We start from the raw sequence: 25,111 nt of genomic DNA, 5'->3' as shown, positions 1-25,111 counted from the left end.
ATAATTTTGCCCGAACACAATTAGTGACCCCATTAAAGTAATGGGTTGGTTCAGTCCTACAAAGAATTTGGGCCAAAAAACACGAGTTTTGGGTTGGAAGCGCAATCTAGTACTAGATTTTCATTTCTAAGACCGGATTACTTTGACCAAAAAAAAGACCGGATAATAATTACCTTAAACTAACTTCTCTTATATCGTGATTAAGAAAGCGGTTAGAGTCTACTATCTATTATTGGACATGAAACGTAATACAACACAGTAACCACCACCACCACCACCACCACATTTCTCTCCTTCAATTTTCCTTCACCAACACTTTGCTCCTCCAAACTCAGGTCAGTTTCTGGGTTTCACTTCTTTTTCTCCTTTTATACTACTTGTTTGGTTGAAACATTTTAGGTCATCCCATTATTGAATTGTATTGTAGGCATTAATGTTGCTTAACGTTCAATATGTGGTTCAATATGTGGTTCAATGTTTTATCAATTGAAACGAGAAACCAAACCTCTCGTGTTCTGTTCCAATCAAATGGACATCATGTTATCTATGTGATGAACACAAAAAATAGACATAGGAAACTCTGAACGTAACGTAACATGGGATTAGATTTGATATTCCATTTACTTCATATGACAGATTGTAGCATGTATGGTATTGTTATTCTATCTGATAAAATTTGGGATTGTGTTCTTTCTTCTATGCTCAAGCCAACAAAGCAATTCGTGTATGCAACATCTACACTTTAGAGACTCTAATATAAGATTTTCAATTTTCATGGCTATGGATAGCACTCATAGCAGCACCATCTCATGGGGTGTCTCTTGATGACTTGATAAACTATATGAATATCCTTAACTCTCATTATTGATCATATATTGGTTTACTATGAAGTATTCTCAAATGAAGAAATCTGAGCAAACGTTCCTCAAATTCAGTTCAAACTATGTTCCATAACCTCCAACACTTGGCACTACAGAGATCTAGAAATAAATGACTGAAATGCCAACTTCTATTCTCATTGCAATCTTTTCAAAGTCCAATCTTCTTCCAATTTTAGTTGTTTGGAAAGTAATAATAAAACCACATAACATCCACAATCGCGTAAAATAGAAGCTATAGGTGTGTGTTTGGAGTGCAACGTGAATTGCCTTTCATCACAAATCACAATCTATACATTTTCGTCTCTAAGTGAGTTCTAACTCTGTTTGTATTAGTATCAACAAATATCCAAAGATAACCTGAATAGTAGCTTTTGTTGACAGATATATGTGGTTCTAAATGGTAGAGATACAAAGTCAATCATACATTTTGTCTCCAGTACTGTGTTTTTCTTGGTTTTGTTATGGGATCATGTAACTTAACTCTCCTTGTCTCTTTTTTCGATGCATTTATGGAAAACAGGCTTTAGAATTTCATATATGAAATAGAAAGTGATGAATAGGATTTATGAAGAGCTGAATGAAGCTAAAGCTGAAACTGAAAAACTCAAGGTAGAACTAAGAGGCAAGACAGATTCACTTCAGGACTTGAACAAATCCCATGATGCACAGGTCAGTCAAATACAGGAAGCTATTCTCAAAGTTGAGGAGCTGGAACAAGGGCTACTTGAAAAGGCAGATGAAATCAATTACGCAAAGCCAATACACGAAGATCTCAACGGGAATTTGATTAGCGAAGAGTCCATCATCACACATCTAAGTGCTGCAAAGGATAAGCTTAGAGCAGATTGTGATGAGAAGTTTAAAAAGTTGGAATATGAAAACAGTAGGTTGGTATGTGAAAAAAGTGAAATTGAATTTGAATTGCAAATATGGAAGTCATTTGTCGAACGTTTGAAGAATGATCTTGAAGAAAATCTTGTAATGCGTAAAGCACTGGAAAATTCACTACTTGCACAAGTAGATTATAGTGAAAGTCTCAAGCAAGAGAAAGATAGTTTGGCTTATAAGTTGGAAGAGGAACATAATAGAATAGATGATCTGCAGAAACATGTTTTCCTACTAGAGCAAGAGCTGAAATTAAGGGAATTGGAAAGTGCTGTGACTGCAAAAGGCAATATGGAAAGAACCAATGAGCTTGAGGAAGAGAATAGAAATATGAGAATAGATGAACTGATGCTGCAGGTGACTTCATTGGAACAGAATTTCACTAGCTCCTTGACCTCGTTTTCTTCACAGCTAGCTGAGAAACAATCTGAAATTAATCTGGTTCAAGAAGCTTGTGATTATATCACAGCAGCTGAGATTCTTGCTGAACTTGAAATGGAAGAGAAGAAGTTGATGATAGGGGAACTTGAGGATGAAATTCATGATATAGAGCACAAACTAAAATTGCAGGATGAAAACTGGAGCCAATTGAAACAGCTTGCCTTGGAAATTGAAGTGGAAATGGATGCAAAACAGTTAAATGTAAAGAATTTGACTCAACAAATGGAGAATAAGCTCAGAGGCTCAGATGTTTTAATTCAAAAACTTAAGATGGAGAATAGAAGTTTGCTTGAAAATGCTACAATGTGGGAATGCACTACTAATAACACTCAACTAGTGGATGTGTTGAGAAGCACAGGGCAATGTGTTGAGAATGATTGTCAAGGAATGAAGTCTATAAAGGATGATGGATTGCTTGTAAAAGAGAACTTGATAATGCAATCTTCCACAGGAATAATTAATAAACCTGAAACCTTTTGTTATCTAAGGTTGCCACTTAAGGAGCTTAACAATTAGTTAGAGTAGGGGAAAAGATTTGCTTGATAATGCATAGGTTTTATGTCATGCAGCTTGAACCATGAACATTTCTTTAGATTGTACATGGAATTCTTTTGTTCTAGCTTTGTGTGTCCAGTATTTGTTGTGTTTCAATGCTATTGTTGCACAAAAATGATGGTTTACAGCGTACAATATACTAGCTTTGGATGCGTGCACACTGCACACAAAACCTTTTTTTCTCATAGAATTTTATGCAAAACATGTTTTGAAAACTATGTGTGTTTTGATAAAAGCTATGAAAAAATAACATTGATTAAACATGAACCATAAATTTTCAGAAAACACATTAACATCTGAAATTTGTGGCGGTTGCAAAATTAAGTAAAAAACCGCTACAAATTACGAGTGTCAGGATGTATTTAGAAAATTAATAGTACATGAATCATTTTTGTGAAAAATATTGATATTATTTGTTATTTTGCTTATTTTTCAATGTTATATGTGTAACAAACATAGAGACATGCACGCAACTTATCAAGAAACACTTTTGCTATATATGGAATTCTAGATCTAGAAGCAACTCTACATTTATCCCCTTGTGCTTATTGTATGCCTTGTGGAAATAGATGACGCATGTCACCTTCACCATAGCAATCATTGATAAAATACCAGGACCAATAAGTTAATAATGATTGTGACAAGATTAAATATGTGTGTATTAGTTAAGACTTAAGAAAACCTTTGACAATTGTTAGTATGACAGAATTCCACGTGTCAGCAGCATATACGTTGAATGATATATTATTCCTTTAAATAGCAAATTTTTTTTTTTTTTTAAATTGTAGAACAGTAGAAAGCACCTTTGGACTACTAGGTAGGACGCCAGTATAACAAATGTTTTATAAACAAAATAAACAACATCATCAAAGGAGTAAATCAATTAGCGAAATATATAAATACAAATAATTAATTCACTATACTTTGTAAACTATACATAATACATGTACCAAAATAAAATAATACGTAATCTATAAGAGTGTTGATTTGATCCATTATTTGATAAGATGATTTGAGTTAAATCACTACAACAGGGTTTAGTCGAGAAGGAACGAGCTTTTTGGTGGTTCGAGCTTCATATAGGAGATTGTGTCATTGCTCTCCATCGTTTCCAACTCTTATAAAAAGTTATTGTGATGACACTTTGATGCCTAAGTAAGAGGCTAGATGAAGAATGAGAAATTACAAGAGTTTAAAAATGTGTGTACGTAATGCTCTTTTAGGGTTTGCCTTTTATGTGAGGATGAGGATTGGAGATACCAATGAAGCAATGAGTGCGGAGTATGATATTGAATGTTGGCCGTCAGATCTTTTGACCATCACATAAATTGGAGAGTCAGAGCTTGCTTGTGCACACTACTCGAAGCCTTGAAGTTCCTGTCTACATATGCCTGAGGCTAGAGGAAATGACCTTTGATGGGACGATATGCAGTGAAACAAACGCTCTCGGTCACAAAGCTAGAGGTAAGCGACGATGATGATGCTTCTTAACTGTTTATAGTGGTACTTACAGACTAACACCAACACATTCCTCACATCGATAGTTAAAAGCGAACACACAACCTTCTAAAGAAAAGTAATTTGTCCTTACCAACTGAGTCACTCCAATCTTTCGAAGAAAAAACTCATTGGTGTAGAAGCAGTGGTGAATGTTTGGGATAACACGTGGAAAATAAAACCGTGGATAAAATGAAATGTTAGAATTTCTGGCGCAAATGAGAATAAGAGCCTTTCGATGGGGTCCACAAGAAATTAAATTAAATTTAACAATAAGAACAAAAAGAGCATGTTTTTGTTTTGTGTTCCTTTGCGTTGCGCTTCGTAGAACCCTCTCGTTCATCTTCTTCGTCTTTTCCATCACTGGTAACATACCCATTTCCCAATTTTTCCAAAATTTTAATCTTTTTTACGCACATATCTCAAATTTCCCATCTTTTTCTCAAGTTTCATTGCATTTCGTTATTTTACGTGCTTAATTACCCTATCTCCCAATTCGTTTCATGCCAAATTCACGCTTTTTTAGCTCGTTTTGATTTTCAACCTGCTGTTCTAGGTATGTTTGTACCAAGGGGCTATCAAAGTTTCATTTTTTTCTTTTGGGGTGTTAATTGATTAATTTAGTATTTTGCTGATGAAACTGTTCCATATGGTGGTTAAGAATTCATTCTAGGATAACTTTTGCAAGTTTTAAAGGGTTTTTATACTGATTTTGATGGCGGCGCGAGGAAAAAAAATTCAGTTAGTCTAACATTTCTATCCATGAGAAGTTGTAGAGAATAGGAGGTGTAGGTTTCTATCCCATGTGTTGTAATGCTTTTTCTCTTGTCCTGGTTTCATTCATTCTTGATAGAATTCATTAATCATTACAGAAGTTAGCAGTTGGTTGGTTATGGTTGTTTGTGCAATTTGTTTTAGTTAGGTAGTTATAAGGGATGTTATCCTCCATAGTCTATACTAGTTGTATATAAGTTTGTATGTATAAGGTAATGCACTTTAAGTAGATATTGGCAGCTGTATTAATCAATGTATCTTTGAATCATAATTCGTAATGAGAATTCTGGATATACAATTGGTTTTCCTTTTCCTTCTCTTTTCACAGAATTCTCCTCCTTTCTTTTGTTTGATCCATCTCAATTGAATGTGAATTCTGGAGCTATACAATTGTTTTTTTAAAATTAAGTCTCAGAAAAAATATCTACGTTCGGTATACTTAACCTTTTGATGCTCACACACACAATTTTCAGCTTAACTGCAGGGAGCTGAGTTGGAAGGTTGTCAAAGCCTATCTGCACCACGTCATCTGTAATTATCATATATAGCATATTGAACTGTGTCAAAGTCTGCAGTACAATATTCGTCCATTCTTCAGCTACTAGGGAAACCTTCTTGGTCATTTTGATCAAAAAATGGCTCTTCCTGGTTCCCTGCAGCTGTCCCATGGATGGAACCTCGGCTGCAATAAACATCCGGTACTAGAATTCTCGTTACTTCTGCATTCTGTTCGAGGCTCGATGTTTTCTCCTTTCTTACTTTTATATCACTTTGTGGTTTGCAGAGGGTAACAGGAAGATGCAAGTTAGATTTATTAAGAGCAGGTCTTTCGTATCCTGTATCGGTATGTTCTTAAAATATTGAGATATCATCTTGTTAATAATTTTTGCTCAATTTGTTAGTCATGCCAAAATATTTATTTGTTACTTTTGTGTAAGTAAAACTTTGGTTTGACATACGACTATGCCCATTTTCCATGAATTAAGTACTTCTTGATACTTTTTAGTTTTGATCATATGCAATTTTCTGTCTTATATCATTTGATTGTCTGAGGGTATTTTTACATATGTAACTTTAGTCTATAACACACCATACAATTACTGCTAAGGGTCTTTTGTGCAGCATAAAGTTTTACAGTATATTTTTTCTTTTTACTTTGGCAAGTGACTCATTCATAGCATTCTACCAGTATCTGTATATACTATATTGTCAGGCAATAATCTTAGTTTGCTCCTTATGTGCCTGGTTTACTGATGGTTAAATGTTTATATTTAATTAATTTAAAATTAATGATAAGCTGAAAAAGTAAGGCCTTTTCAAGATTAAAGAAATTGGATGAGCAACATTTTCTTTTCACTAGAAAGTAACTGTGAGACAATCTTGTATTGCAGTTCATAAAACAGGACTACAGCGGTTTTCAACAACTTCGACATATAAACAGGTCAACACATACATTGTCTTGCAAACCCCGCTCTTTTAAGTGTCATTGTTTTATAGTGCCATGCGGACCAAGCAAGCTTCCTGCCGTTAAGGTGGCTGCGACAGTGCTGACAAGGTAAGTTTTTTAATTTTACAGCTAGCAAGTGTACAAATTTAAGTGCTTTATTTTTTATTTTTTTTGTGGGCATACACTAACATTGTTTTTGCAGGTGCTGTAATGTCTTACAAAATAGTCCAGTCGTTGTAAATTTGATTCCTGCTGTTGGCATTATCATTTTTGCAATATGGGGTGTTGGCCCATTAATGTTTCAGACAAGGAAACTGCTTTTTCAGGTTATGTTGCAATATTCTATTTTTCATTTTTGTATTAACTCATACAATGCTGTATGTAAGTCTAATATTGCACACTATATTCTGCAGAGGAGTGATAATAGTTGGAAGAAAAGTACCACTCATTATATAGTAACTTCTTACCTTCGGCCATTGCTGTTATGGACTGGAGCCATATTTATTTGCAGGTTTCCCTGTTATAAAATAAGAATTTCATAAGTGATTAACGCGTTACATCTTTCTCTGATGCACCTGTTCTCCACATTCTAAATTGTTAGCTAATTGCAGAGCATTGGAACCAGTTATTCTACCTACAGAATCTGGTCAGGTTGTCAAGGAACGGCTTCTGCATTTTGTCAGATCATTGTCGACTGTACTGGCCTTCGCCTATTGTTTATCAAGGTATGCCTATTTCCTTACCTTAAAACGATGTCTTGAAATTGATAAATTGCTATTTAATGATGTGATAGGAACTGGATCAGATAGAGCACACATAGATTTTTTTTTACTGATTCAACTCACTCTAGAAGAGTACAATGGCTACTGGTATTCAAGAGACCAACACTCTCCAGACATTAGACAAGACCTTGATTACTATCTAGATGCCCCTCTCTGATCTCCCATTTCTGTTATTTATAACCTCTCCTCTCTCACTCTCTAACCAACTCCTTACCTAATTAGCAACTAGACTAACTAACTAACTCTTACATTCGCTAACAGTTATCTTATCTATCAATATCTATTATGATGCACCTAATCACTTAAGTTATTTGGGCTTTTCTTCCCCTTTTAGGATAAAACTTATCTGATTTTAAATGATTATGAAAAATTGTTATACCTTTATTTTTCCTCTATTGGAAATTCAATTGTATATTTTTGAAGATACATCATTAGTGTAGCATGCTAGAGTACTTTAACAGTTTAACCAGATATTTGATCCAATTTGTATTGTAATGTTTTATTAAATTTCTCTTCCATGAACTGATTGCGCAATACGCTTGTGCAGTGTAATTCAACAAGCACAGAAATTTGTAGCAGAGAGTACTGATGCAAGTGAGACGACGAGAAACGTTAGTATCTTTTCTCTATGTAAAGGCAGCTGATATCAGTCTAGAATGAAATTTAAACATGATATGTTATCAAGTCCAGTTATTACTCATTCACTGTCATAAACTTAACTGCTTTTATGACTCCATTGAAGCTTGATTTTCCAATCAATTTAGCTGGTAATAATAGTTGAGCAATATAACTAAGGGTTAATCATCTACTTGGTCTCTGTGGTTGTGTGGCCGTCTGAAATTAGTCCCTCCCCGGAAAATCTGAAAATCTAAGTCCTCGTGTTTGGAAAGTGTGTGGAAATTAGTCCCTCCGGCGAGGACCTGCTCCACACACTTTCCAAAACACGAGGACTTAGATTTTCAGATTTTCCGGGGAGGGACTAATTTCAGACGGCCACACAACCACAGGGACCAAGTAGAGGATTAACCCTATAACTAACTACCCAGCTATATTATGGGGTGTACTTTTTTATTTCTACATTACCATGTCTCCCTATCAATTTATTTCACATATAGTAAATTTTAGCAATACACAGATTAATCTTAATTCAAAAAAAAGAATGTAGAACTGGAAGCACTTGAATATATGACGGCACATCTTTTCCAGGTTTATGTACTAAAATAATTCATGATTGATGTGTATGTATTTAGATGATATGTCATTTATGGAAGACGATAGCTTGGTTACTAGTTACGGTTTAATTTTAAAGATATAGTGAATTGTCTGTTTTTGTCAGATGGGATTCCAATTTGCAGGCAAAGCTCTTTACTCTGCAGTATGGGTTGCTGCCTTTTCATTGTTCATGGAATTGCTGGGATTCTCAACCCAGAAATGGGTTACTGCAGGAGGTCTTGGGACAGTTTTGTTGACTCTTGCTGGTCGTGAGGTGTGGGATTTATTGTTGCTTCTAATCATCCCAATTCCTTCATTTTTTTTGGTACCAATGATATTGTGGAACTTATGGGCGTTAAATATTATCTGTTTAGATATTTACAAACTTCCTTTCAAGTGCGATGATTCATGCCACTCGGCCTTTTGTGGTTAATGAGTGGATTCAGACCAAGATAGAAGGATATGAGGTTTCTGGTACTGTCGAGGTGTGTCAAATTGCACCTTTTAACTATAGTTTGTGGGATTATATATTAAAAATGTAGAATTTGTTTATTTTTATATAATAACTTACTGGGAGAAAATTGCAAAATACGGTGTTGCTTATAAGATCTTTGAGTCATTCCTTTTGGCATTGATGTTTCCATGCTATGCAGCATGTTGGCTGGTGGTCACCAACAATTATAAGAGGTGAAGATCGTGAAGCAGTACACATTCCAAACCACAAATTTACAGTGAATGTCGTGCGGAACCTCAGTCAAAAAACACATTGGCGAATCAAAACCCACCTAGCCATTAGTCATTTGGATGTAAATAAGATTAATGTGAGCAAGAGTTTTGTTGTTTCATATTCAACTTGCTTTTCACCAAGATCGAGCATTTTCTGAAAACTTTTGCTGTGACAAATGGTTAAATGCTACTGCAGAACATTGTTGCTGACATGCGGAAAGTATTGGCCAAAAACCCTCAAGTTGAGCAGCAGAGGTTACACAGGAGAGTGTTTTTAGACAACGTACATACTGAAAATCAGGCTCTCATGGTTAGTAAGTATTAAGTGGTTTGAGCATCTTGCATAGCAATGATTGAGTGTTAATTGACTGTGATCTTAGATAAGAATCATAAGATTTTATTTTTATTCCTCTTTTCTATAAGCTGTTAGCAACACTACATCATTGTGTTATAAGAATATATTGAGGTAAAAGTATTCTTTAGTTTGTTTTATTAGATCAAGCTAACTTTCAGTTCCAAAAGGAAAGAATCGTGTCTATTTTAAATCTGTGGTCCGACTTCAAGTGCTGCCTATAGCCACGCTTATATGATTATATCCATTCCCCCTGGATTTCATTGGTGATACAGTTATTTAAAATTTGACAAAGGAGGTGAAATCAGTTTCTCTTTGAAACTTTAGTTTTCTTCCTCTTGCTATGCTTCATTTTTGGAATAATTTTAATTAGCTTGAGGTTACAATGTTACATTATAAATGTCATGTCTAAATACTTAGGATATTTTTTTGTAAAAAATGTACTCACTGTAGATTTAACATTTTCATCTTTAAAATTTAAATAGTTTAAAGAATACTTGAACCAAATAAGTTGATTATTTGAAGAGTTTAGTTTCTAAAACCTTGTAAAAGTAATTAATGAAAGGACTCATATAGTCATATTACACATCTGAATGGTATTTCCTATCCTTATAAGAAGAAGAGTTAATAAGCTTATATTGTTAGGCCCTGGGATTTCCAAGCAGGCCCAAATGTCACTAAGGAGCCTTTGATTCATCATTCAACCAAGGAATATGGATAGTGCATTCTAGAAGGGGCAAAGTGGGGATTACTAGTAACTCCCTAACAGAATAGAGAGAGAGGATTATGATTGTAATGACCATCTAACAATATAAAGGGAGGAAGGAAAGGTTGAGAGGGTATCTTGATTCTAAGCTAAGTAGAGATATGAGTAGGAAGCTTTGAGCTTCCTATAGGAGCCTAGCTCTGTGTCAGAATCGGATTCCATTCCCTTTCTGTTGTAATCCCTTTTTATCATCAAATAAGCAATCTATCAATTCAGTTCTTACACTTTCTTTACAGTTCTCAATTGTTAGGATCTAGGTTCCTAACATATACCTGCTTTGATAACATGTGCATCTATCTCCAGTTGTGCAGATGATCAACTGAAAAGTTGTCCCTGTACCTTTCGCTTTTCTTCTGTCTATTAGATTTGCTTACTTACATTTGATAGCTTGGAGCATTCATCAACTAAACTATTGCCTGTATCTATGTATTATTTTATGGTATTATGTATTTATATATAGAATATAATACATTTTTTGTGATGATTTTCGCAGATTCTGATTTCTTGTTTCGTCAAAACCTCACATTTTGAAGAATATTTGTGTGTAAAGGTAACAATACTTCCTCATTTATCTGGAATATTTCATTTCATGCGATGCTGCCCTCACACTGTCATAGCTAACAATTCGCAAATGAGAATTATAGAGCTGGTGTGAACTATGGGCAGTCAATATGTTATAAGTTAAATAAAAGAACTTCACTTGCAAAGACCTTGCGGCAGTTTGAGAATTCCTGATATAGATTTGAATAGAAACTCATAAATAATTAGGTGACAAGCCCCCTTCTGTGTGCCACGATGACCATTCTTGCCTAGCGATTAAATCCATGTTTTAGTTTGTGCCTGTGGTATTTCAGCAGTACGTCACTGTCATGAAATATTGCCTTCATATTTGTAGCTTGAAGTGTGATATTAAAAACGGATGTTTCCCTCTCTCCCTTTCTTGGTCAATGGAGATAAGCAAAAAGTCTCACTTTTTTTTTATCTTGAATACCCCTTCTATTTTTTCTCATTACATGCACAAAGCCTATCAATGAAACCCCAAATATTGCAATAATACTAAATTGTAATTCATGGTAGGAGTCTTAGTAATTTGTGTTAGTATAAAAAAAATTATCATGTAATTTGAAGTCATAAATGAAAGGGTCAACACATGGTAGGAGTCTTAGTAATTTGTGTTAGTATAAAAAAAAATTATCATGTAATTTGAAGTCATAAATGAAAGGGTCAACACATGTTGCAAACCCCTATGATGCATTTACATAGACAAATGTTTTACTTGGTTTGGTGGGAAAGAGCCTCTTCTGGAAACAGACATTGATTTGACAGTTGCTGGAATTGTATTTTGATTTATTACTCTTAGCTAGTTCCATACAATTGTGTAATACCATTATACATTCTTCTGAATGTTTGATGCGTGTATCTGCATAACTGAGTCAGATAAGTATTTTGATAGTTCGGAGACCTGTGAACTCTAACCCAAAACACTTCTGTTATGTGTTCAATCTTGAGCATTATCAATTTGCATTTGTCTCTAGGACTTTGGGAGTTAAGATACAATTCATAGGGCTGATAGTTTCCAATCCCATATCAGATTCTGTCATCTTAAATAATTATAAAAAAAGGTTAAAGATGTTTGGGGGACGGTTTCTATTAACTATTGTGATGCTTTAGCTGATTGATCTTAATTTTGGTTAGCATTGTTATGACACTCCAAATATGATACTTTTTTTAGCAGTCTATATTGCTCAAGTATTAAGCTGATTTTCCATCCTTTGAATTCTGAAAATAGGAAGCCATACTTCTGGATCTTCTTAGAGTCATCGGCCATCACCGGGCCCGACTCGCAACACCAGTCCGTACTCTGCAGAAAATATACAGTGATGTTGACTTAGACAACATACCATATGCAGATTCCACATTTAATGGAGCAGTATCTAAGCGTCCATTATTAATGATCGAATCGCCTTACAAGATCAGTACAGATGAGAAGACGAAAAGTCGATCAGCACGAGCAGCTGTTGATCAAGATAGCAAAACAGCTGCGCGAACCAATCTTGACACGATTGGACCAACAGGAGTACCAGATAACAAGGTTAGAGAAACTCAAGAGGTGGATACCAAAGTAATGGCATCTACTAATTCTGATGCAAATGGAAACTCTATGACTGCTGTGACACCCAGACCTGATCCTGAAGTGGGTGAAAACAAGCGACTGAAATCAAATTCAAACAAAGCAAATCTAGATGTGTCAGATATATCTTCTAACTCTGAATTAGATAATTCAACCCAGAAGGACATCCATGCCAAACAATCCAAGGGTCAGACCATGAAAAACGTCAAGTCGAACGTCGACTCTGACAATCTAGTTTCATCTACATCAACTAACAATGCTGACAAAGCTGGTGGACTTCATACGAATATTCCGGCAAAACAGCAAGGAGAAAAGAAACCTGCTGCACAGCCTCATGCATCTAGGAGTGTTCTAGAAGATAATATAGTACTTGGTGTTGCATTGGATGGATCGAAGAGGACTCTTCCCATTGATGAGGGGAGTGACACTGACACGGTGACAGCACAAGAGGCCAAGGAAATGGCTGCATTCCAGGGTGGAAATGGATCTCCAAAGGCCGCGGATGGGAATGGCAAGTAAGATTGTTGTTGCACCAAATGCAATATCTAGTCATCAGTGAGTTCAAGTTGCTAGTTGTTTGAAGGCTTAATGTTCCAAGTTCAGTACACTTTGGACCAGTTTCCCAGCTGTATATATTATCACTTCATGTATCATACACCCCTTCTTACAAAGGTCTTGAGCTTTATTGCCATATCAATTCATTATTTTTGCTGTTTCAGCAAGACATGGAAAAGGAAAATTTCTTCAATGATTAGATTATACAGTCAATTTGGCTACTTCGGATTTTCTTCATAGAAAGTAACCCTGAATGCCGGAATGAGGAAAAAAAATTACAATAATTGGTTCTTGTCTGTTATTTTTTAAGAACACTGACACTTCATACAATAGAAGCTAAACACAGACCTAAAAAACTGATCATTTGTGGCAAATTCATCATCATTTGCACAAATAGTATGTTTAGCACGATATGGTCATTTTCTTTGAAATAAAAAGAAGGGAAAGATCAAGACATAGTTACAAATTTAAACAACAAATATTGTTTATTAACACAGCAGTTATTCCTTACTATTAAAAAATTGAATGTTGCATTTAGAACTGTTCTTTATATTTTTCATTGAAGGCATTTTAAATGTTAAACTGATCTTTTCTGGCACAAAAAAATGATCAAATGTTTTGGTCCAATCTTAAGTTGGGAGACAGAATCATAAGGTAAACTGTGTCTAGGTATCAATTTTTCCTGGGCAGAGGAGTGACTGTCAGTTGAATAACCTTCTCTGATGCGGCGTGCAGGTTCCAACCATTGTGCAAGGAAGGGTCACGTGATTGTTTTAGGGTATTAATCTCAGCCGTTTGTTTTTAATAAAATTGAGGGCCAAGATTTGGAGTGAGTTTTTTAATTGACTCATTGAGTTAATAGATCCCTTCTCATTTCGTAATTAACATTTATAGAAAAAAACCGTAAACTTTGTAACATTAATAAAAGAGGAAAGGTTTCTTTTTTGGGGGGAGGGGGGGTCTCAAGTGACAGGCACAGCCTCATTTTTCAGCCTCCAATGTGTTTAACCTTGCCCCCAAGTCAAAATCAATGGACTAAATAGTTCAAAGCAAAATCACTAGGTTATTGGAATGGGAAAAAAAATAGAACACCTCTCTCTCCAAACAAAACTGGAACACATTGGGATATTCCTTCATCTTCATATTAAATATTACATCCCTTTGCAGACACATCCTTATTTCTAGACCTCACAATGTAGCAGACAAAATCCAGCTAGCCGAGTGTGAAGTCCACTAGACCCAATAGCATTAGTGCTACCCACTAGATTTTAAGGTCAGTAGCTCGCTTAGCTATATCACGAGAACATTAACGTTATTATATATATCCATGATTGAATTTGATATATGTTAGTATTCTTTTTTTATATTATCTTGTGGATGATTGTTATGTAATCAGTTACCATGATTCCAAGAATCTGACTCTAGGTAATATCACTCTTGTGAAAAATGCCCTATAAATGATTGAATGATAAACAACAATGGGGCTCCTGTTATTGAATCATAGATAAATATTGCTCCTGCTAAGAGTGCCATCATATCATAAATACATCTCTCACACAATACAACTACTCTCAAGCACTCTTACCAAGAACATCATAAACATGAAAAAGGAGAGTGGAAATGCTTTTATTCACCGCCTATAAATGTCAAATAATAGTAAGACACTGAACTATAGTAAAATACAGAGCCTAAATAATATATTGACTATCATCTATATTAAGCTTGGCACATGCAATCAGGAGCAGGATATGTGTATATGGACTGTTTGGGCTTTCTCAGCCTCAGTTGACCTTGTCTATTTTGGTGACCCTCGACCACAGCATGCTCAAACTCTGACCACTCCATGGTTTTATTCAGGAAGAGTTGACCCATTAATACCAGGTTTGGCCTTATAGTCTTTAAGTTCAAGTAAGTGCGGTGTCCAACCTACATCAACCAAACATTGATCATCAGCTATAAATTCAACTCAACCGTATGCCAACAACCTTGTCATGCTTCATAAAGAGATAATTATGATGATATTTATTTTCAAAACAAAACCTTTTGTCAGTGTAATCAGAACTCCTAGGTGACATTTACATTGATCATAAATAGCTGTTACTCTGAAACTTGTGTAAATACAGTTTTCTTGTACGAAATTCCAAATGAGTAATTCATTATTGTAACATGTTCATAACAAGTTTTTTATCCTGGCCCAAAGGGCACCTCATAATGAAAATGAACATTTAACCTTTACTAGGCTCAACATGAAATAAATGGATTGGATAAAATATCATCATTGCAGACAAATAGCATGTTTGGATCAGCTTATTTTTTCTCAGAATCAATTCTGAGATCCAGAAGCTACTCACATCAGATTCTCCCAAGAATTAATTTTGCTTTAGAATCAATTTTCCAAACATGCTATTAGTTACGTGAGAAGTAACATCATAAAATTATATATTCTTCAATGTCATCAGGTTAAAAAAAGATTCATTAGCCATTTAAGAAAGCATCTAGTAGAACTCACCACTGCATTGTGCATATTTCCTGGAGAAGCAGAGATGAAGATGTCACTATGCAGGCCAACATAGTAGTCAAGTGCAGCTAATAGAGAAGCTTTGCCCTTTATTTGAAAACGCTCATAAGATGAAGCTAGGCTCTTTTTGTCTTCCATCAGAGGAAACAATTGCTTCAAAGTTGAAATCCTTGCTTCTCCACCATAGACCTGGGAAAGACAACTACTTCAGTTAAAAACAGGTAAGGCATGATCATCTTCCCAATTTTAGAAAATGACAAGCCACATATAGTAAATGAATGAGTCTAAACTCTATACTGTGTCAAAATAAGCAACATGATCAAACCTTATGAGAAGCAAGATATAAACGCGTGCTGTTGTCAAATCCCAAAGCTGCTAGCAACAATCCAACCTCTTCTGGAGTCATTGGGCAACGACCCTGACTCCTCAACTCTTCATCAGTGAATTGAGAATTGAGAAGCCTTCCCTGCCAAATCACCTGTCTATACTTTGCAAGGGCAAATTTCTCAGCTTTTCCCCCACCAAAATCACAGGCTGAATGAGCTGCCATATCCTGCCAAAAACCAATTGATAAGCCAAAACTCTGAATTTACAGATAGATGCATGACAGAGTGGATGTTCTACAAAGAAAAAGACATACGGAGATGCGAAGCAAGTGATCCAAATTACCAAACACTCGTGCAATTTCCATTAAAATATTATTTCCTATATCATAAACTACAAATATTTCCAATATTCACTCATAATTTAGAGATAGTTGCACCACCAACATGAAAGAACCAAGAAAAAGACAAAAACCAACTTTACAACCATGTAGATGATAGATGTGAATAATTAAAAAGAGAGAAAGACCTTATCAAATCGGAGGTGCAGAACAACGAATTTCCCTGCATTTTTACTATCACCTCCATCAGTGACTTCTTGAAGATAGTTGGAACCGATTTCTCCAGCAGAGCCTTGAGGAGAGCGAAGGCGGTTGATGAGGGCATCTCCAAGTGTTCTAATATGAGGAACAAATTCTAAAGCTTGAAAGTTGACTTTACAGCGCAGGTGTTGGATATCCATAGGCAAGTTGTCAAAACTCAAGCGGTGAGAAAATGGAGAGATTGCAGCAATACCAAAACTACAACAGAAAAAACGGATATTAGAAGTTCATAATTGAGAGAATATACAATTATGGATAATCACAATATATACACCTTAAACTAAGTCATATTTATGTTAAATAAACAGAGTGATACTCAGGGCAGCGAAGAATATTTTACCTTCTGAAAATAAACATCAAATTGGTAATAGTACTATAACTTAACAACAGCCCACCTCAACCTTATCATATTCCTATATATCATTTGAGGAACTGTACAATGTGGGGGATAGTCACTGCACTGACTTCCACCAAATGGTTATAATTTATAATGATTATTTAAGAACTAAGAAGCAATAGTCAGAACAGTGGTCAGAAGAGGTTCTATATTTGATCATGTTGCATAACAAATGCTGAAGTGGTGGTAATCATGAATAGTAATGTCTAGTTTAATCATTGAATCAACTATTTAAAAATATTTGATCCTGAATATTCAAGTCATGGAGTATCATTTAAAGTAATTTCAGGTAATTACCAACCTCTGCAAGACAGGCAAAACATTTTCCAGATACCAGTTGGCCGATGCATGCACAGGTGAATTCTTGATTCTGGTATCGCGAACAGCAATGGCATAGTACTCCCTTGTGCTCCACGAGTACTCTTCAGGAAGCTCTTTAACTATAGAAATATCATCCTTCAATACATCAATGAAATGATCCACATCAAATATATCCATGAAGGAGCTGCAAGGAAACAAATGCAAGATCAGAATACTACATCATGCACAATTCATGGGACAAAAAAGTGCAACAAAATGAACAGATGGTTTCTGCAATCACCTTGAATCTCGCCATACAGGATTTAATTCAAGGTATGGGATCACAAGAGTTGCATTCAGTATCTTTGCTACAGCAACTGCATCACATATCTACAAGAAATAATTAAACAATAACTTTGAATTATACACCTTTCATGCTACACATGAGAAAACATCTGATTTAATTAACGGGCTTTAGATACCTACCCCCATCCTTTGCTGGTTCAAACCTCCATCAAGAAATACCTGGATGTATCCCTCGGACTTCTCTGGTAATGCTGTTTTGATTCAAATGTCAGCCACAGAGAGATTAAACAAACCATTAGACATGCGAAAATGCGAAGTGCTCTCAGAGATAAAACAAAATATAGTAAATTATATTAATTTCACTCACTTGGCTTATTTCTAGACTCAACCGGTTTCCATCCTTGGTTTTCCAAAGGTGACCATATTTCAGAAAGTTGAGATGTTGGCTACACAAGGAGAAAATAAAATGATATAAAAAATGAAAAGCATAACACAAGGCAGTTAAAGTAATCTGAAAATGTGTTCACAACTCAGATCAACTCTTACAGTTTCACGCTGCACAGCACTCCTGAGAAGACGTGAGTGCCTCGGTTTTATAGGATTCAATTCCTGCATAAAGCAAGCTGAAAGTTATAATGGAAACCAATAAACCAACAAAAATGACACGTGCAGGACCAAATAAAAAGCTTAGAACAGGACAGATGAACATGATGATGTACTGATCCGGTGGTTTGTCTCCTACTCGATGATCATTATTCAACACATTCTAGTGAAACAAGGGACTCTTACAAGGAAAGTAGACAAAACTGAAACATGCTCATCAGAATAACATGGAACCAATCCACTCTCTTCAAAACTTTATTGAGAAAAAAGATTTTCCAGAGCCAAAGTACAATGTTAATTCACTCAAAGGTTCCAGAAACCAACCGAGAATTACAAAATTTAATTAGTGTGGAATGAAAACCAGGAAAGCCTTCCATTACTCATTATGATGGGTAGGCACATAATTTAATATTTTTTTCAATCAAATAATAATTAGCTAACTCTTGCTTTTTTTTTATGTGGATTTGCTCAAATTTCTAACAAGTACCGACACAGAACCTCATCCTCATCCACCACACCAAACTCAGGAACGCGTGCCCTGAATCCTGTGATCTACAATTTATAGCCTCATTAATTAGTTAGACAAGTTCAACCAGCCAAGCCAAGCCTATTGAATCCATTACCTACAGCACACTATACTTTCCTCTTGTTAATTTCAAGATGCCAATAACTTTACCATAAGGAAGAAACCTAAAACATTGAAACTTCATTTTCCCCTTTCTATTTCTTCTCAAATAGTAAAGTTAAACCCATACCCCCAAGAGATTTTCAACCACCTATCACCACCCCTCTCAAAAAAACAAAAGAAGAGTGATCAAACTTCAATTTCTAAAGTAAATTTCTGCTAGCAACTCAAAAAAATCACCAGCAATTAACAAATACCAAAGAACAACACAGAAAACACCACCAAATAAACACAATTAGATCAGCTATCAGTTCTATTCTAGGAACAATAATGAAATGAACAGAAAGATGAAAATTGAAATAGTAGAAATCAAAAATTAAAAATAATAATAGGAATAATGAGGAATAATGCCAACAACTAAGAAAGAGAAAATTGCCACAAAAATTACAACGGCATAATCCCTGTTCCCCCAAAATTAGAAATTGAAACAAAAAAATTCCATGAAACCCCACAAAAAAAAATGCCTAATGCCCCATGAAGGAAAAGAAGCAAAAAACAACTCACTGGGTAGAAAGAAGAAGCATGGCTGAAAGTGAAGGAGAACAGTAAGCAAAATGTAACAAGTGTAGCAGCTGCATGATTGTGGTTGCCAAGCTCCATGATGATGGTCAGAGGAGCTCACTGAACCTCGGATCTAGCTGGAACTGACCCACCAAGAAATGTGAATGGAGAATCAGAAGCTAATGGAGAAGATGAAGAAACAGAGAAATGAAAGCAAACCCAAACACAAACCCCATCATTATCATAGTGATCCCTTTTTATATATAGTATATGACCTGTTTGGAGGTTTGTGAATTGAAAAGTGTTTGCTCCACAGAAGAAGAAAGAGAATGCGATTCACATGGACACCTGGCTTCACTCACCGAATTGAATAATGATGAGAGATAGATAGCGTGTGTCGTTTTCAATGGGAAGGGGACCCCATTAGAGAAAGCTGGTTAGCTAGCTAGCTGGGATTTTTACGTTAACTAAGGTGAGAATCACAAGAACAAAGAGAAGGGTCATCACTCACTCACTCACAAGATTCATACATACACAGGTGTTGAATGGTGATGTGGTGCGTGAAATGTAGTGGGGTGTGTGACCGTTGTTGTTGGACATGGATTGGAACATGGAACAACAACCTTTATTTGTTTTCAATGCTGCTTTTCTGTGACCACCGACACCTTTTAAGGTAAAAGTGGTTACTCTCTTTCTTTCTTTTTGTACCTTTACCAATTAACCAGAAATTTTCACTCTGAATTACAGTAATGAAGGTGGAGCCATGGAAGGTGAAGCAGTGAGTGAGAGAGACATTGTGGTTTGTAGTGTTGCTGGTTTTAGTGTATGTATACGAAATTGTACTGATATTTGGTACATGAGAGCTCGCTTGTTAATAGCACGCTATAGCGGCGTAATAGCCTATAGCGTAGCGCCCTGGGGATTCACCGCTACTCCACTATTCACCGCTATTTGCGCTATAACGCCGTAATAGCGCTCGAAATAACGTTTTTTGGGCTTGCCGCTACACTACGCTATCCGTCATTAACAACCTGCATGAGAGTGACATATTGATATTCCATCAATTTTACTCCTAATTGGTTTGGGATTGGAATGTGAAGGGGAATGGTTTGAATTTTAATTTGGCAATTACTCATGTAGTAACTTCTATATTTTGATATTTTCCAAAGAGAATCCAAAGAATTTAGCAAGGGTCCAATTGATTTAATTGTTGACCACTTCTTGCACCAAAGAATATAGGATGTAATTTATGTACGCTTAGTATAAATTTTGCTTTTTTTAATGGGAAAGAAGCATACAAATTTTTTTTTGTTACAGCATAAATTTTGTTTAAATGCATATCTAACTCATTTCCACCACATTAAAAAATATTTTTTCATTCTTATAAAAATTAAAATGATATATTCAGTTATTCACTCCTAGGCTAGAAGGATGTTACTTTGTTACCGAATGATAGCTCAAGTGGTAAGAGGATGGGAATAAGAGGACCAGGTTTCAATCTTTGGAATGTGCATTTTATCTTTTCGATGTAAAAAAAACAGGCTCTTACTCTAAAAAAGTCTATTTTAGTACTTCGAAAAATAAACTTCATCAACGCGGTTATTTCTTATTTATATAATTGTTCATAATCTTTTACTTAACAGCTTAAGTCTTTATAATAATTGGTTCTTAATATGATATCAGAATCTTTATATTAAATATTTTAGAGTTCTTGTCACCCTCAATTTTTCTAAAAATTGTTTAATTTCATTTTTCTAAAAATTGTTTAATTTCTACACATAGTGGGTGAATTCGTACATTATTCATACCAAACTCAAACGACTTTTACATAAAGATATGTTAAAAATATAATATAAAATTATTGACTTATTTACGTAAGTGTTTAAGTTTTTGGAATAGTTGATTTTTTTGACAATTTCCTTATAATAAAAGTTAAATTCTTTATTCTTTCTCTCACGGCAAGGATCCAAGTTCAATTTCAACAATATGAATGAAATGAATTGAGGGATTAATTTTGCAGTGAAAAAAACAAAATTATACTAGATTGATAATTAATTTAAGTAGTACATATTACTCTAAAATCAAATCTCATGTAAAAAAAAATCACTTTTATAAGAACTTGTCCTTCAATTCAGTAGAAAAAAATGAAAAACTAGATCACAGAATCAGTCACAGGAAAGTGCCAAGAAGATCCACAATGGTCAACATGTTTGATTGGCAATAATTTTTGTGTATGAGCTCGATCTTATAAGTTGGCACATTTATGGCTCAATATTTTCTGGGTGCATGGAGTGAGATGCAAAACAAATCTGCCATTAGTGACCAATTGACAGTTGTCTGACGGTGAGGGAGAAAGTGTGATTAAATGGTGAACTTGTCGTTTCTGTTCTGAGTTTTAACATGATAACATGCGGTTTTGGCGTTTATTAGATTACATTTTACCGTCATTTACGCTGCTCTTTAGCAATCTGCCACACTCCCTGCTGCAATAGCAGCAAATTTTTTAGCTCAATTCGTGATTATTTTCAGCAAATTTACAAATTAAATTAACATGCATGTAGTTCAGGTTATGCATGACAATTTCCATAACATATTAAAAAATAGATATGTATATATACCATAGTAATCAATCCCGGAAAGCTACGCGTAGCGGCCGGCCCCAAAAGTGGGATAGCGTGATAGCGCATAGTGGGATGACCGCTATTCTGAATTTTTTTATGTAATTTTATATCATTAATAGTTTAATACTATATACATATAAATAGCAAACAATGTCAAATATTGCCTAAAATTCATAACATTCATAATAGAAATAAAAATCATAAGTCTTGAACAATAACTAATAACTTCTCAAAAGCAAGGTAAAGAAGTCGAATTTGCAAATCTGAATGAAGAATGAAGCTTAATTCTTTCAATTTTGACCTTTAATGGCCATGAGAAGTCCTAACATGCCCATAAAAAGGTTCCCCAAAGATTTAAAACCAGGGGGCTTGAGTCATTTTCTCATTCGTTCATATAGCGTCGCTATTTCTCGCTATTGGCCGCGATCTGCCGCTATTTTGGCTGTTATTCGCGCCGCTACGACCGCTATTTTTGAAGTTGGCCGCTATTTCATCTCAATAGCGGCAGGGAACCGCTACGCCGCTATAGCGCCGCTATTTCCCGCTATTGACTACTATGATATATACTAACTAAAGTTATAGGCACTGCTTGGCTTAGACGAGACCAACCAACTCAAGCAATGAGCAAATGAGTTAATTAATTTCATCATCAAATTTGTATGAACAACCTTTATTAGTCAGCCACGGCACTTCCAAACCAATTTGCGGAAAAAAATTGGTATATATAAAGGACAATTTTTTAAAAAAAAAAAGCTGAATCATCATAAGAAATTACGTGGATGCAGTCACGTCATGAGTTGAGGTTACATGGCATTAGATAATTTAAATTGAGGCAGTACAAGACACGTCTGATAGCTACTATCAAATATATTAATCATGTATCGACATATGAACTCAACGGGGACCACACCTATTCTTTATATAGTAGGTAAGTATAATCAGTTCGGTGTGATAAAATCCTTTTTTTCCAAGTGTAGTATATAAGATAACTGCAAAACAACACTCTAAAAATTCTCTCTAATTTAAAACAGTTTAGGAAGTCATGTGATCATTTAACACGTAAGGCAAAATTGATCGATAAAATTATAAAATTAAAATCAACAATTCTGATATGGTTGGTACATGGAATTTACAAGTATATGCTGTAAATATTCAATGTTTAGACGTGTTTATGATAAACTCATGGGTGTGATAGATAAAGTTCAATTTGATAATCTTATGTGTAGTGGGCCGGTTGTGAAGTCATCTTTCAAAGACATTCGTTGAATGAATTCCATGACAATAATAATGAGCGAAAGTCAAAATATTCGAGAATTCTGGATTCGTTTCAATATTAAATTCAACCCATCGACATAAAAATTTATTGAATAATATTATAGTATTGTATAATAAAACTGAACTTAATTATCACCATTATTATTTCTTCAATTAAACGTGAATAATAGTGAATAACCAAACGGGGAACAAAAGGGGGTGAAGTTAACATTTCTCCCGTCTAAATCCCCAAATGGATACAAACCAACATTCTGGTGTTCATAGCACTAGATGATCAAAATGTGAACAGATGTAAATAACCAGCACTGAAAAAAGCCAACAAGGTAGGCCAACCTGAAGTCACTAAATTTATTTTGGTCACATTCATCAAGTAGCTAGTTAGACAACCTCATCTTTTAGACTCTCTCTTTTATTAATGTCGACTCACATAAGAAACAACCAATTTAACTTTAGTTTTTTCTCTTTAAATTTATCTCCCCGGGCATTAATTTCCCATACACTCTTCACCTATATATATAAAGTATATATATATATGTGTTATCTGTTACACAACAGTAATTAACTAATTATGATTGAGTAACTTCAAAAAAAAATATATATATATATATTCTATGCATTCACGAGTGATATCCTTGTTGACGCACAGGGTTGTGTGATATAGGTACACTAGTTTTATTCTCCTGTGCGATATTTGATGGCTTATGAAATCGTCCTTGTCCTTAACAGAGACATGGGTCCTCTTTGTAGGATCGAATGAAGACCTGAGGTTGAAGTGTCAATTTGCTGCAAGCTGTATCCGTTGGCTATTTTTTTTGCATCAGGGAATGAATCTTAATATATTTCACCACATATATTAAATTAATTAGTATATATATGGATTAATTCTCTCATACTATATTTTAAATAAATTGTTATGTCAAAATTGATGTTTATCTAATGTAGCGGTTCTATCTAAAACCGGTGTGGATAACTCAAAAAACTATTATTAGTGGGCGAAATGTTCGGATTCTAACCTAACCTGGTTCCAAATGCCCAACTTCGCGATTAAAAAAATATGTCCAAAGGTAGAACTGCTACCATTCTACACCAAAAAATTAAAAAGCACTGCTACCATTAAACCGCGCTACCTTTACCTCATTCTGATGTAGTGTATTGAAGTTTTCAAGTTTTTAAACCTGTGAATGTTTGATTTGACCCAAATTCGACATACTTCCTTCGTTCCTATTTATCTGTCCAGGAAGAGAATGTTCACAGAAATTAAGGAAAGCAATTAATTATGTTGATTTTCATAAAAATATTATTTGTTTTCCTATATCACCCTTTAAAATGTATTTTATATTTCTTAATTTATTGTTTCTATAAGGGTATTTCTTGGAAAAATATCAATTAATGTTCTCTTGAAACTCTAAGTGGACAGATATATAGGAACAATTTTTTTTTTCAAAGTGGACAGTTAATAAGGAACGGAGAGAGTATATGATTATCCCCGTTAAAGTTAAAGTTATATGTACGTAATAAGTAAATCCCCATATAGATAAATGTGTATATTCAACTTATTATGTGATTTTGGAATAAATAGCAAATTCTGTCACCTTTGATTTACATTTCAGAGAAAATACATATGAATAAAACGTTCCTTCTTTTGTTCGGTGCAATCAAACTTTCTTTGAATGTCTGGTTGGCTGGTAGATGTTATAGTCATTCTAATCACTATCATTGATCAGTTGAATAAGGAAGATATTCCAATAACGATCGACATGCATCATAATTCCTCCTACAATTGTAATCAAATTGAAGCTGAACCATAACTCGTGGGAGTTTGCTACAATCGATTTTAATTTTCTTCGGCATATCATTGTGTCTACTACGAATAGATGAATTTGAAGGGCCCAAGCCTCCACAATCTGGATAAGTGGCAAATTGGCAATCAAATCATGAGGCATTTCAAATGTTCAATCCACTTTGAATTGCTGGTA

At 34.9% G+C, this 25,111-nt stretch overlaps 3 protein-coding genes across 4 annotated transcripts; 2 read left to right on the top strand and 1 right to left on the bottom strand.

Moving 5' to 3' along the window:
- The first annotated feature begins 243 nt into the window (after nucleotides 1-243).
- Nucleotides 244-2,884, top strand: LOC130735749 (uncharacterized protein At4g38062-like). Its single transcript, XM_057587648.1, has 2 exons — nucleotides 244-335; nucleotides 1,402-2,884. Exon 2 carries the CDS (start codon nucleotides 1,434-1,436, stop codon nucleotides 2,721-2,723), a length of 1,290 nt encoding a protein of 429 aa, XP_057443631.1. The 5' UTR covers nucleotides 244-335; nucleotides 1,402-1,433; the 3' UTR covers nucleotides 2,724-2,884.
- Nucleotides 2,885-4,499: 1,615 nt separating this feature from the next.
- On the top strand, nucleotides 4,500-13,225 carry LOC130740079 (mechanosensitive ion channel protein 2, chloroplastic-like). 2 transcript variants are annotated; one of them, XM_057592580.1, is made up of 14 exons: nucleotides 4,500-4,625; nucleotides 5,507-5,731; nucleotides 5,818-5,877; nucleotides 6,425-6,588; nucleotides 6,683-6,806; nucleotides 6,894-6,991; nucleotides 7,092-7,205; nucleotides 7,810-7,873; nucleotides 8,599-8,748; nucleotides 8,849-8,959; nucleotides 9,128-9,295; nucleotides 9,397-9,510; nucleotides 10,812-10,868; nucleotides 12,108-13,225. In XM_057592580.1, the coding sequence occupies exons 2-14, from the start codon at nucleotides 5,669-5,671 to the stop codon at nucleotides 12,966-12,968; spliced, it is 2,148 nt and encodes a 715-aa protein (XP_057448563.1). In that variant the 5' UTR covers nucleotides 4,500-4,625; nucleotides 5,507-5,668; the 3' UTR covers nucleotides 12,969-13,225. The 2 variants fall into 2 exon arrangements, with proteins under 2 accessions (XP_057448563.1, XP_057448562.1); XM_057592579.1 differs by lacking the exon at nucleotides 4,500-4,625 and adding an exon at nucleotides 4,675-4,815.
- A 1,240-nt stretch (nucleotides 13,226-14,465) lies between these two features.
- On the bottom strand, nucleotides 14,466-19,773 carry LOC130740078 (O-fucosyltransferase 39). The gene is made up of 10 exons (XM_057592578.1): nucleotides 19,243-19,773; nucleotides 17,997-18,059; nucleotides 17,818-17,896; nucleotides 17,631-17,701; nucleotides 17,446-17,534; nucleotides 17,146-17,349; nucleotides 16,375-16,645; nucleotides 15,848-16,075; nucleotides 15,514-15,711; nucleotides 14,466-14,930 (listed from the first exon to the last, which is right to left on the bottom strand). The coding sequence occupies exons 1-10, from the start codon at nucleotides 19,336-19,338 to the stop codon at nucleotides 14,721-14,723; spliced, it is 1,509 nt and encodes a 502-aa protein (XP_057448561.1). The 5' UTR covers nucleotides 19,339-19,773; the 3' UTR covers nucleotides 14,466-14,720.
- Nucleotides 19,774-25,111: the final 5,338 nt, after the last annotated feature.

The sequence above is a fragment of the Lotus japonicus genome, chromosome 2 (assembly GCF_012489685.1).
Source record: "Lotus japonicus ecotype B-129 chromosome 2, LjGifu_v1.2".
Classification (NCBI taxonomy): domain Eukaryota; kingdom Viridiplantae; phylum Streptophyta; class Magnoliopsida; order Fabales; family Fabaceae; genus Lotus; species Lotus japonicus.
The sequence above is the reverse complement of the archived record's forward strand: the minus strand, read 5'-3'. Positions and strand labels throughout refer to the sequence as shown.

Excerpts from the sequence above, each read along its gene's own strand:
- LOC130735749 (XM_057587648.1), top strand. The coding sequence starts at position 1,434 with ATGAATAGGATTTATGAAGAGCTGAATGAAGCTAAAGCTGAAACTGAA.
- LOC130740079 (XM_057592580.1), top strand. The coding sequence starts at position 5,669 with ATGGCTCTTCCTGGTTCCCTGCAGCTGTCCCATGGATGGAACCTCGGC. Across the intron at positions 7,874-8,598 it reads CAAGTGAGACGACGAGAAAC|ATGGGATTCCAATTTGCAGG; the intron begins GTTAGTATCTTT and ends TGTTTTTGTCAG. Across the intron at positions 9,296-9,396 it reads TGGATGTAAATAAGATTAAT|AACATTGTTGCTGACATGCG; the intron begins GTGAGCAAGAGT and ends ATGCTACTGCAG.
- LOC130740078 (XM_057592578.1), bottom strand. The coding sequence starts at position 19,338 with ATGGAGCTTGGCAACCACAATCATGCAGCTGCTACACTTGTTACATTT. Across the intron at positions 17,897-17,996 it reads GTGCTGTGCAGCGTGAAACT|CCAACATCTCAACTTTCTGA; the intron begins GTAAGAGTTGAT and ends CTCCTTGTGTAG. Across the intron at positions 16,076-16,374 it reads TGCACCTCCGATTTGATAAG|GATATGGCAGCTCATTCAGC; the intron begins GTCTTTCTCTCT and ends GGTTTTTGGCAG.